Source organism: Bufo bufo, chromosome 2 (assembly GCF_905171765.1).
Source record: "Bufo bufo chromosome 2, aBufBuf1.1, whole genome shotgun sequence".
Lineage (NCBI taxonomy): Eukaryota > Metazoa > Chordata > Amphibia > Anura > Bufonidae > Bufo > Bufo bufo.
Genome location: NC_053390.1, coordinates 72,018,078 through 72,030,482, shown reverse-complemented (window position 1 = coordinate 72,030,482; position 12,405 = coordinate 72,018,078). Strand labels below are relative to the sequence as shown.

General features: G+C 47.2%; 1 protein-coding gene across 3 annotated transcripts in view; it reads right to left on the bottom strand.

Annotated features, from left to right (window-relative positions):
• The window catches only part of UNC13B (unc-13 homolog B), a 369,265-nt gene that overhangs the window by 244,251 nt on the left and 112,609 nt on the right, over positions 1-12,405 (bottom strand). For all 3 annotated transcript variants that reach the window (XM_040421204.1, XM_040421203.1, XM_040421202.1), the window contains exons 5-6: positions 5,651-5,768; positions 4,626-4,749 (exon numbers count right to left, since the gene is read on the bottom strand). In XM_040421204.1, the coding sequence (XP_040277138.1) occupies positions 4,626-4,749; positions 5,651-5,768 (242 nt within the window). The remainder of the gene's footprint in view (positions 1-4,625; positions 4,750-5,650; positions 5,769-12,405) is intronic.

Genomic DNA, 12,405 nt, shown 5'->3' with positions numbered 1-12,405 from the left:
CTACTATAATACTGCTCCTATGTACAAGAATATAACTACCATAATACTGCTCCTATGTACAAGAATATAACTACTATAATACTGCCTCCTATGTACAAGAATATAACTACTATAATACTGCTCCTATGTACAAGAATATAACTACTATAATACTGCCTCCTATGTACAAGAATATAACTACTATAATACTGCCTCCTATGTACAAGAATATAACTACTATAATACTGCCTTCTATATACAGTACAGACCAAAAGTTTGGACACACCTTCTCATTCAAAGAGTTTTTTTTATTTTCTTGACTATGAAAATTGTAGATTCACACTGAAGGCATCAAAACTATGAATTAACACATGTGGAATTATATACATAACAAACAAGTGTGAAACAACTGAAAATATGTCATATTCTAGGTTCTTCAAAGTAGCCACCTTTTGCTTTGATTACTGCTTTGCACACTCTTGGCATTCTCTTGATGAGCTTCAAGAGGTAGTCCCTGAAATGGTTTTCACTTCAAAGGTGTGCCCTGTCAGGTTTAATAAGTGGGATTTCTTGCCTTAGAAATGGGGTTGGGACCATCAGCTGCGTTGAGGAGAAGTCAGGTGGATACACAGCTGATAATCCTACTGAATAGACTGTTAGAATTTGTATTATGGCAAGAAAAAAGCAGCTAAGTAAAGAAAAACGAGTGGCCATCATTACTTTAAAAAATGAAGGTCAGTCAGTCAGCTGAAAAATTGGGAAAACTTTGAAAGTAAGGGCTATTTGACCATGAAGGAGAGTGATGGGGTGCTGCGCCAGATGACCTGGCCTCCACAGTCACCGGACCTGAACCCAATCGAGATGGTTTGGGGTGAGCTGGACCGCAGAGTGAAGGCAAAAGGGCCAACAAGTGCTAAGCATCTCTGGGAACTCCTTCAAGACTGTTGGAAGACCATTTCAGGGGACTACCTCTTGAAGCTCATCAAGAGAATGCCAAGAGTGTGCAAAGCAGTAATCAAAGCAAAAGGTGGCTACTTTGAAGAACCTAGAATATGACATATTTTCAGTTGTTTCTCACTTGTTTGTTATGTATATAATTCCACATGTGTTAATTCATAGTTTTGATGCCTTCATAGTCATGAAAAAAAAAGAAAACTCTTTGAATGAGAAGGTGTGTCCAAACTTTTGGTCTGTACTGTACAAGAATATAACTACTATAATACTGCCTCCTATGTATAAGAATATAACTACTATAATACTGCCTCCTATGTACAAGAATATAACTACTATAATACTGCCTCCTATGAACAAGAATATAACTACTATAATACTGCCTCCTATGTACAAGAATATAACTACTATAATACTGCCTCCTATGTATAAGAATATAACTACTATAATACTGCCCCTATGTACAAGAATATAATTACTATAATACTGCCTCCTATGTACAAGAATATAACTACTATAATACTGCCTCCTATGTACAAGAATATAACTACTATAATACTGCTCCGATGTACAAGAATATAGCTACTATAATACTGCCTCCTATGTACAAGAATGTAACGTGCAGTGTAAATGTCAGATGAACTGAAGCAGTGACTATGGCTCCAAATCCCTTGCTTGTCTTCAGACTGCCATGGAGTTACATGATGAAATTCTGTCTGCCTATGGCATTGTATGATGGTAAGGCTGAGCATGCACACCCAGCATGATGGGAACGCCCAATGTGAAAACAGGCTGGTGTGAGATGCTTCTGAAAACTGTGATGAACGCTATATCCTTGTTTTATACTTCATTTAAAGTGTTACAGCAGTGGCTGCGAGCCGCTGCTGCAGTATCTCTTATCCTGCCCGGCAGGCCGGACCCACCTCCCGCTGTGACCGATGTACAGTGATGTCAATAGCCTAGGAAGAAGCTGCAGCACTCAAGGCCTCTTCTAACAGCTGATGGGTGGGGGTCCCAGGTGTCGCACCCCCGCTGATCTGATACTGAAGATCTATCCTGAGAATAAGGCATAAATATATTTACCTAGATAACCCCTTTAAGGCACCTTCCTCTGTGGTAAGGTGCCTGAGCAGTAGGTTCTATAACTTGCTAGTTCCTGCAAACCATGCTGTATTTGTCTGTCCGCCCAAGTACTGACCTCGGCTTGTTACTCTGAAACTCCACTTCCTGTTCTGACCAGTGTCTGATTCTGCAAAGGGGCACTGCCAGCCACCTGGTTGCACAGGGAATTGCAGTTTGCCACATTCACTTGAAAAGAATGGTGCTTCAGTTTCCGGCATAGCTTGTGGTCGGGAGCGCTGCTGCGCAGGGTTAAACAGTGCAAGAGACCAGCACTGCAAACCTTACATTCTCAAGACCGGTGGAGGACTGACTTCTTTTCATAAAGTGATGGCATATCCTGGCGTAATACCACATTTTACAGGATGTGAAACCTCTTTAATGGAGAACATGAAGCCCGTGGCACCCTGGTGCACTCAGTTTGTCTCATGAAGGATAATTTTAGGAGCTCCCATTATAAAGCACCGGTGTCGTCAGGATAATTATGTCATCACAATAATCTCACTTCCTCAATCAAGAAACTTAAGAGGCGCTAAAGGATCTTTGACAATAACAGAGAAATCACAGAGAGTGGTCCCCCGCTGATCGGAGGCTTCTTCTAGAATCAACGTCACAGCCTCCTCCCGAGAAAGTGCAAGACAACTCTGTTATGATCCCCCCCAATTGGGTGAGATACACTACAAGTCTAAATTCAGCAACACGGTATATCTTCTTGCTTACTCAGCTCACATCTGATACTCTAGCCCCATCCAATTTTTTATTTTTTTTTGTACAATGCAATAATACAATAATTCGGCCCCGCACACTCTGTACAGAGACTAAACCTGCAGAGAGGGAGAAGTCCTGCTGACTGAGAGCTAGTAACAAAGCTGAAGAGTTGTGAATGCAGCTCTGGAGGTGACAGGAGCAGATGTGGATGGATATCGAGCAAAATTTCTAAAAGTTACAAAAATATTTTATTTAGAGGCCCAACAGTGAAGCTACACGGATCGAAATTCAGCTCCGCAACCGGGCATTGTCCGGAATGATTCTGTGCTGCGGCAGCCACTTTAGGATAAGGAGCAGAACTGTTGGTCAATGAATGTGGGCAACTAAACTAAAGGACATCGGCCAAAGAATTGTCATGATCATTTTAGCCAATTTGGATTTAAAGTTCTTATAAAGAAAAATATATGTCAAGAATAGATGTGGCAGAGGGAGGAATAGGTGCGGCAGAGGGAGGAATAGGTGCGGCAGAGGGAGGGATAGGTGCGGCAGAGGGAGGGATAGGTGCGGCAGAGGGAGGGATAGGTGCGGCAGAGGGAGGAATAGGTGCGGCAGAGGGAGGAATAGGTGCGGCAGAGGGAGGGATAGGTGCGGCAGAGGGAGGGATAGGTGCGGCAGAGGGAGGGATAGGTGCGGCAGAGGGAGGAATAGGTGCGGCAGAGGGAGGAATAGGTGCGGCAGAGGGAGGGATAGGTGCGGCAGAGGGAGGGATAGGTGCGGCAGAGGGAGGGATAGGTGCGGCAGAGGGAGGGATAGGTGCGGCAGAGGGAGGGATAGGTGCGGCAGAGGGAGGGATAGGTGCGGCAGAGGGAGGGATAGGTGCGGCAGAGGGAGGAAGAGGTGCGGCAGAGGGAGGGATAGGTGCGGCAGAGGGAGGAATAGGTGCGGCAGAGGGAGGAATAGGTGCGGCAGAGGGAGGAATAGGTGCGGCAGAGGGAGGGATAGGTGCGGCAGAGGGAGGGATAGGTGCGGCAGAGGGAGGAATAGGTGCGGCAGAGGGAGGAATAGGTGCGGCAGAGGGAGGAATAGGTGCGGCAGAGGGAGGGATAGGTGCGGCAGAGGGAGGGATAGGTGCGGCAGAGGGAGGGATAGGTGCGGCAGAGGGAGGGATAGGTGCGGCAGAGGGAGGGATAGGTGCGGCAGAGGGAGGAATAGGTGCGGCAGAGGGAGGAATAGGTGCGGCAGAGGGAGGAATAGGTGCGGCAGAGGGAGGAATAGGTGCAGCAGAGGGAGGAATAGGTGTAGCAGAGGGAGGAATAGGTGTAGCAGAGGGAGGAATAGGTGCGGCAGAGGGAGGAATAGGTGCGGCAGAGGGAGGAAGAGGTGCGGCAGAGGGAGGGATAGGTGCGGCAGAGGGAGGAATAGGTGCGGCAGAGGGAGGAATAGGTGCGGCAGAGGGAGGGATAGGTGCGGCAGAGGGAGGAATAGGTGCGGCAGAGGGAGGAATAGGTGCGGCAGAGGGAGGAATAGGTGCGGCAGAGGGAGGAATAGGTGCGGCAGAGGGAGGAATAGGTGCAGCAGAGGGAGGAATAGGTGTAGCAGAGGGAGGAATAGGTGTAGCAGAGGGAGGAATAGGTGCGGCAGAGGGAGGGATAGGTGCGGCAGAGGGAGGAATAGGTGCGGCAGAGCTGAACTGAATTTCAATAACTTGTGATAAGCTAGAATTTTAGTGCTGCTGTATTATCATACATTATTAGCTCAATGTAGCATAGATAAATAATATTTAGTACACGGCCTTCTTCCATTTTGTTTAGACTTAGTGGATCTGAATAAAAAAATATAAAAGTGGCAGGTAAATGCCCAGAACTCACCAAAAGGCAGCTCGAACCTGGTGTCCAGTAAGATCTTATGAAGAGTCGGGTTCTGGGTCCCACAGATCTCATCGTCCTTCATCAAGACGTCAGCTTCCAGTGCTGTCCACTCTCCAGGGCCCTCCTGATAAAAACCAGAAAGTAAGTTCAGGTCCTGTCTATGGTCCGGGTCACAGCTCATGCTTCCAAGATCAAGGAAAATACATCCTCTTGCATAGGAGGGGGGCTACATATCCAGACAGATCAAGTGCAATCGCTGTTCTCCTACTTGACGCAGATTCGGAAAATCTACCATGAGGTTGTTGTTGTTTTTTGTTTTGTTTGTTTTTTAACCTTTTCTGTGCTGGACCGGTGCTGGATACCAATATCTGATGGTGCCTATCATTTGTCTATTACATTTAAGCCCAAGATCTGTGAACACAAACTAAGGCCCTGTTCACATCTGCCTTGGGGAGTCCGTACACATGCTTCATCCTAGAAACAGAAAAACAGCATGCAAGCCAGAGACGGATCCGCCACATGACGGACAGTCTGTCGGTTTTTGTCCTGTGGTTCCAAATAGTGTGATGCTGGCTATGTTGTCTGGCATTTTAGATTGAATCTGCGATGGACGCTCCAAATAAAGCCTCCTACGCAGACATGACGCAGTCTAGATGTACAGGGCCTCCATGAGTTTGGCCACATCATTCTTTTAGGTTTGGTGGGCTTTATGGTTTTTACACCCCATATAAGTGAAAATATCAATATGAGGAGCGACTCTCTAAGTACAGGAGCCTAATGGCACTACATTTGGCCTCTCTTTAGCCTGCTAATACAGATCATGCATTACATAAGGGAATATGATGCCCTTTACTTAAAACCAGTAGGGCTTCAGCAATCAGAGGTCACTAAACTGATGCAAAAATGTACAAGAAAAAAAAAAACTGCACACAGTCATCCAGTGAATGCCTGTCATTGGCTAGAAACACCTTGGACAGAAGGTTTCTATTCACTGATTATTATGGTCCACAGCCTTTAGGACTCACCTCATCCGACTGTCTGATTGTCTGCAGAGGAATCCACAGGGTCCCCACCATGGTGTCCCAGATGAGGCCTTTATTCCACATTTCCACAATGAGCCCCAAATCCAGCCGACTGATCTCACTGCAAGATAAACCGGGCTTTAGTGACATGCAGAAAAACAGAGGAGAACTACAAATGGCAGGATGCCCGGCACTGACCAGGGACAAGCACCGAGCTCATGTAAAGTGCCGACCCCTCAATGGTCCCATGTCCCTCCCCTCTGGAGGCATTATTACACCACCAGATCTGATCATCTGACCGACAACCGACCAGTGTAATATAGGCTTAAGGAGCCAGCCTGCTTACTGGCAGTTTCCAGATCGCCACAGATCATAAATAATTGATAACTGCTAAAATTTAGTTAGTTCACAAGTGCTGACCATAGAGCCAAAGGAGGAGCCTGACAAGTTTGGAGCAATGATATAATGCTTGTCATTGCACTTGCAGTGTACGTTCGGCATACGTCGTGAGAAATGCTCCTAGGACACATGCTGAACCTATATACAGACCTCTAGGAATCCCAGGGATGCCAAAGTAGAGTCCCTTAGGCATCCACTAGGGGGATACACACAGTGGAGTCACATTATTATGACCACTTCCTACTTTCCACATTGGCAGCATGTAGTTAATGAAGCAGGTCTGGTGTGCTGAGCAGGCTCAGTGGGTATATAAGGTAAGGTGAGCTGGCTCAGTGGGTATATAAGGTGAGGTGAGCTGGCTCAGTGGGTATATAAGGTGAGGTGAGCTGGCTCAGTGGGTATATAAGGTGAGGTGAGCTGGCTCAGTGGGTATATAAGGTAAGGTGAGCTGGCTCAGTGGGTATATAAGGTAAGGTGAGCTGGCTCAGTGGGTATGTGAGGTGAGCTGGCTCAGTGGGTATATAAGGTGTGCTGAGCTGGCTCAGTGGGTATATAAGGTGTGCTGAGCTGGCTCAGTTGGTATATAAGATGAGGTGAGCTGACTCAGTGGGTATATAAGGTGAGGTGAGCTGGCTCATGGGTATATAAGGTGAGGTGAGCTGGCTCATGGGTATATAAGGTGAGGTGAGCTGGCTCAGTGGGTATATAAGGTGAGGTGAGCTGGCTCAGTGGGTATATAAGGTGAGGTGAGCTGGCTCAGTGGGTATATAAGGTGAGGTGAGCTGGCTCAGTGGGTATATAAGGTGTGCTGAGCTGGCTCAGTGGGTATATAAGGTGAGGTGAGCTGGCTCAGTGGGTATATAAGGTGAGGTGAGCTGGCTCAGTGGGTATATAAGGTGAGGTGAGCTGGCTCGATGGGTATATAAGGTGTGGTGAGCTGGCTCGATGGGTATATAAGGTGTGGTGAGCTGGCTCGATGGGTATATAAGGTGTGGTGAGCTGGCTCGATGGGTATATAAGGTGTGGTGAGCTGGCTCGATGGGTATATAAGGTGTGGTGAGCTGGCTCGATGGGTATATAAGGTGTGGTGAGCTGGCTCGATGGGTATATAAGGTGTGGTGAGCTGGCTCGATGGGTATATAAGGTGTGGTGAGCTGGCTCGATGGGTATATAAGGTCTGGTGAGCTAGCTCAGTGGGTATATAAGGTGTGCTGAGCTGGCTCAGTGGGTATATAAGGTGTGCTGAACTGGCTCGGTGGGTATATAAGGTGTGCTGAGCTGGCTCGGTGGGTATATAAGGTGTGATAGGCTGTCTACACACATATCCCTCATTACCATCATGGGTAAAAGGAGTGATTTATCAGAGTCTGAAAACTCTGATAAAGGGATCAATATTTGCTTTTGGGCCAAGGGTGGCAGTATTTCTGACATTGCGCAGTGTGAACTATTCTCGTGCTGCTGTGGTGAAAGTGTATGGTGAGTGGACAAATTCCACCATTGCGAATCAGCAACATGGGAACTGCGGAGCACCACGTGCCATTGATGTGAGAGGTGAACATCGGCTACGAAAGAGTGCGAGGGCGGACCGAGACTCTACAGTGGAGCAGCTCAGCGCCGAAATGAACCAGGGGGTACCAGACTTGTGTCTAAAACAACAGTTTAGACAACCAACCCCTATCTCCGTCCCCGGATGTTTTGATTCCTGCAACGAGGAGATACAACAGGGCCGTGCGGGGAGCTGGAGCAATGTGGGTGCCAGGGAGCTGAGTAAGTATAACCTATATGAGAGGCCCGGGCATTAGGGGGGGGGTCATTATAGGGTTGGATAACCCCTTTAAGGCTGCATTTAAAATGACCCATAAGACCCTAATTATGTATTATATCAGAATAATAAATAACAGTCTGCCATACATCCATTACATGGGGTGTCACACAGGACTGCAGAAGGCATGATACAAGCAGTAGGTTAGAGCGCCATCTGCAGGCCGCACTACTATCACATTACATCTCTGTATTGAGAACATTTGTGAATCTGCGGCTGCAAATCCAGAATGAGGATAAGTGTGCTTCTACTGCCCCCTAGTGCATTCAGATGGTACTGCAAATAGTATCCTACACAACATAACAACAAATACCCATACGTATTATTTTGAACCCCCGTCACAATAATTTAATTTCCTTCTGAAAACCACAAATGACACAACATAAGACGTTTTATGAGCTGCACAAAGAAAGTATAAAATGACAAAATAATTACAGGATATAGCCACATAGAGAGGGTTTTCCAATGAGATGCTGCGGATTTAAAACCTGCGCCGCTGACCAATTTTTTGCAGTGGATTTTTTCACAGATTGTGGACGAGATTTCTAAAAATCCCATTCGCTATGCTCTTAATGTACAATGCTGCAGATCTGCTGAATGCAAAATGTTTACGCCGCGTGCAAATGTTTTCCACCGTCATGTGGATGTAACCTAAGGGTATGTTCACACGTGGCGTCCCACGGCCATTTTCAGAACCATTGCAGTTTATAGGGCTATTCACATGGCTGTCTTTTTAAAAGCCAGTGAATGGCGGCCATCAAAAAAAAATAGAAGATGTCCTATATTTGGGCGTTTTGTCGGCCAGACGGACCCCTCTGAAATCAATGGGACCATTTATAATGGCCGTTTTAGACAGAAGTGCACCCATCTAATGGATGTTCAAAACAGATACCAAATAACACTAAGAAAAGAAAAGAAAAAAAAACATCTATGGCACCCTCTCCGCACTGGAGGCAGCAGGACCTGACGCTCCCCGTGTTGTGACGTCACATGATCACTCTTGGAGCGCCAGGTCCTACTGAGTCCAGTGAGGAGCGGGGGCTCCAGCAAGTAATTTTGTTTTACAGCACTACTGTGAGTGAGGAGGGGGGGGATTATATATATGGGGGCACAAAGGGGGACATAATATAGACACGGGGAACTGCAGGGGTTTGGGTTTTTATTTTTTATTTTTTTTTGTATTCATTTTTAATGTCCAGTTTTAACAGACATCAAAAATGGATAAGCGGCTAGGAAATGGATGCACACATGGATGCAAAACGGCCATGAAAAACAAACTGTTTCTCAGTTTTTAAATGTCCTTTATTTCCACTGCGGTGCGAATTTACCCATAAAATAAACTTACCATGACAATTTTAATTCCAAGACAAAAGAAGTCTTAGCCACTCCGTGTACTGTCCTGATAAACATTTCTTTGGTAGAGCATGGTTCCACTACTCAGACTTGTAAAAATGCCTGCTGCCAACTGTCACCACTAGAGGGCAATCTGTTCTCAACTTCCATTCCAATCAATAGAAGCTATATACAACCACATGTACTGTATACAGAATGCCCTCTAGTGGTGAATCTAGATAGAGCAGGCTGCTTTAAATCTGTGTGTGTGAGAGAGCTGAGACACAGGAGCCATGTATTAAAGAAAGCGACACCCACAGCTTTATCAAGTAGATAAGAGAAATGCAGCAAATATTTTATGCTGCTGGTGCAAAAGACCGCAAAATAATTTTCAGAAAAAATAAAACCACAAAATGAAGTATTTGCAGACTGAAGTCCCATCTGCCGATTCCAGAGCTTCTGCTCGCTATGCATTAACACTTCCCCCAGATTACTCTGCTCCTTCATGTACACATCACTGTGGAGGTATATGGCGTCTAGGAAGAAGCTGGTTAACACACCTTCCGCCTCCTGCATCGACCTTATCAATGCCATGGCCGGGTTATAAACTGGATTAACAACTCAGCAGCAGCACTTTAATCCAGTATTTAATGATTTAGTGCATTCCTCATTCACCAACTCATAAGGCATCCAACAGGGCAGCGCTGGCAAAGACATCTGTAACCTCCTTGGCTTTCCCCACATAAGGTGCATTGCCCGAGGCTGCAGAGTTTTGTGGAGCATTAAAGAGTAATTCCAGCAGACACACAGAGCCATCCCACCACGCCTAACCGAGCCTACATTATCAGTGCTATTTTCTCCGCAATCTTGATTGTAAAAACACTGCCTGTCTTAGGCCTCATGCACATGAACGCATTTTGTTTCCGTGTCCGTTCTGTTTTTTTTGCGGATAAGATGCAAACCCATTCATTTCAATGGGTCTGCAAAAAATGCGGACAGCACACCGTGTGCTATCCGCATCCGTATGTCTGTTCCATAGCTCCGCAAAAAGAATATAACATGTCCTATTCTTGTCCGTTTTTAGGCATTGTTACAATGAATCCGCAAAAAAAACGGATGGCATACGGATGCAATTAGCGGGACCACAAAACACATACGGTCGTGTGCATGTAGCCTTAGGCCTCATGCACACGACCGTTGTTTTGGTCCGCATCCGAACCGCAGTTTTTGCGGCTTGGATGCGGACCCATTCACTTCAAAGGGGCGGCAAAAGATGCGGACAGCACTCCGTGTTATTATTGGGGGGGTGACCAGTATATGGAGCACCAGTGTATGTCGGACAGTGGTGGTGGGGGGCAGCCCTCAGTTGGTTAAAATGAGTGAGGGCTGGGCCCACTGTCAGTAAGTGCATGGTTAGTGGAGTTCTCCCATATACAGGTCCCCTAGGTGGATTCAGAGAAGTAGCATTTCTATCCATATATTTGCTGTGCTGTCCGCATCCGTTGCTCCGTTTCGTGGTCCGCAAAAAAAATATAACCTGTCCTATTCTTGTCCATTTGCGGACAAGAAAAGGCAGTTATATCAATGGCTGTCTGTGCCGTTCAGCAAATTGCAGAACGCACATGGTCGCCATCCGTGTTTTGCAGATCCGCAATTTGCAGACCGCAAAACACACAACTGTTGTGTGCATGAGGCCTTACTGTTAGGGTACGCAAAATGGGTCCGCATCTTTTCCGCAATTTTGCGGAACAGGTGCGGACCCATTCATTTTACATGCTGCTGGAATGTGCTGGCCGCATCCGTATTTGCGGATCCGCACGTCCGGATCCGAAAAAAAATAGAACACGTCCTATTCTTGTCTATAATTTCTATGAGAGTACCAGCAATGTGCGGTCCGAATAATGCAGAACGCACATTGCCGGTGTCTGTGTTTTGCGGATCCGCAAAACACATACGGACGTGTGAATGGACCATTAGACAGTATTAGTCTTTAAGGGGTTGTTCAGGCCTAGGGACCTTTTCTGCAGATCCCCATCCTTCCTCAGCATGGCCAGACCCACGGTGGAAATCATACTTACCCGATTCCCACCGCTGGGTTGCGGGTCTCCACAAGTCAGAATCCGGTTGGTGGTGGGTCAAGCAGCACCTGCAGCCAATGACTGGGCACAGCGGTGACGTGTCACCCATGCGTCATGTCACTGGTCCTGTGATGCATGGGTGCCACATCACCACTGTGACCAGTCATTGGCTGCAGCTGCTACGTGACCCTCATGAAACTGGGTGTTGATGCGGGGAGACCTGCGGCGCCCAAGGGGGATTGATGAAGCTAGAACCCAGTGGCAGGGAACAAGTAAGTATGAATCCAACCATAGGTCCGGCCATGCTAAGGGATCTGCAGAAAAGTTCCCCAGGTGTGAACAATCCCTTTAAACTGCCCCAGATCACAGTGGCCGATCCTGGATGATAAATCTAGTGCCCCTTTAGACTGTCTAGTCCAGAAGTCGGCAACCTGTGGCATGCCAGCTGTCGCCAAATGACTTTTCAGTCTTGTTGCCACTTGTTAGCTGCTCTGCCGCCGTGCTATACCTTTGAATGAAAATATTTTGAAACATGTCATGCACAACGCATCTGCTAGGCCCGCCCCACTCCCTTCCCGCCATGGCCACAAAAGAGGAGCGATATTGGCTGCCTGCTACCTCGCTGCTGCGCTTCTCCTCCTCCTCCTCAGGACTGCCACAAATTAAGAAAGGTATTTCAATGTACTGGGGGGGTTGGGAGGATGATTGTGAACTTGGGAGATGCGGGAACGAGAACTGTGACCAGTTTGAGGGTGGAGGGAGGGAGGATGGGAGAACAAGGACTGTGACCAGTTTGGGGGTGGAGGGAGGATGGGAGAACAAGGACTGTGACCAGTTTGGGGGTGGAGGGAGGATGGGAGAACAAGGACTGTGACCAGTTTGAGGGTGGAGGGAGGGAGGATGGGAGAACAAGGACTGTGACCAGTTTGGGGGTGGAGGGAGGGAGGATGGGAGAACAAGGACTGTGACCAGTTTGGGGGTGGAGGGAGGGAGGATGGGAGAACAAGGACTGTGACCAGTTTGGGGGTGGAGAAAGGATGGGAGAACAAGGACTGTGACCAGTTTGAGGGTGGAGGGAGGGAGGGAGGATGGGAGAACAAGGACTGTGACCAGTTTGAGGGTGGAGG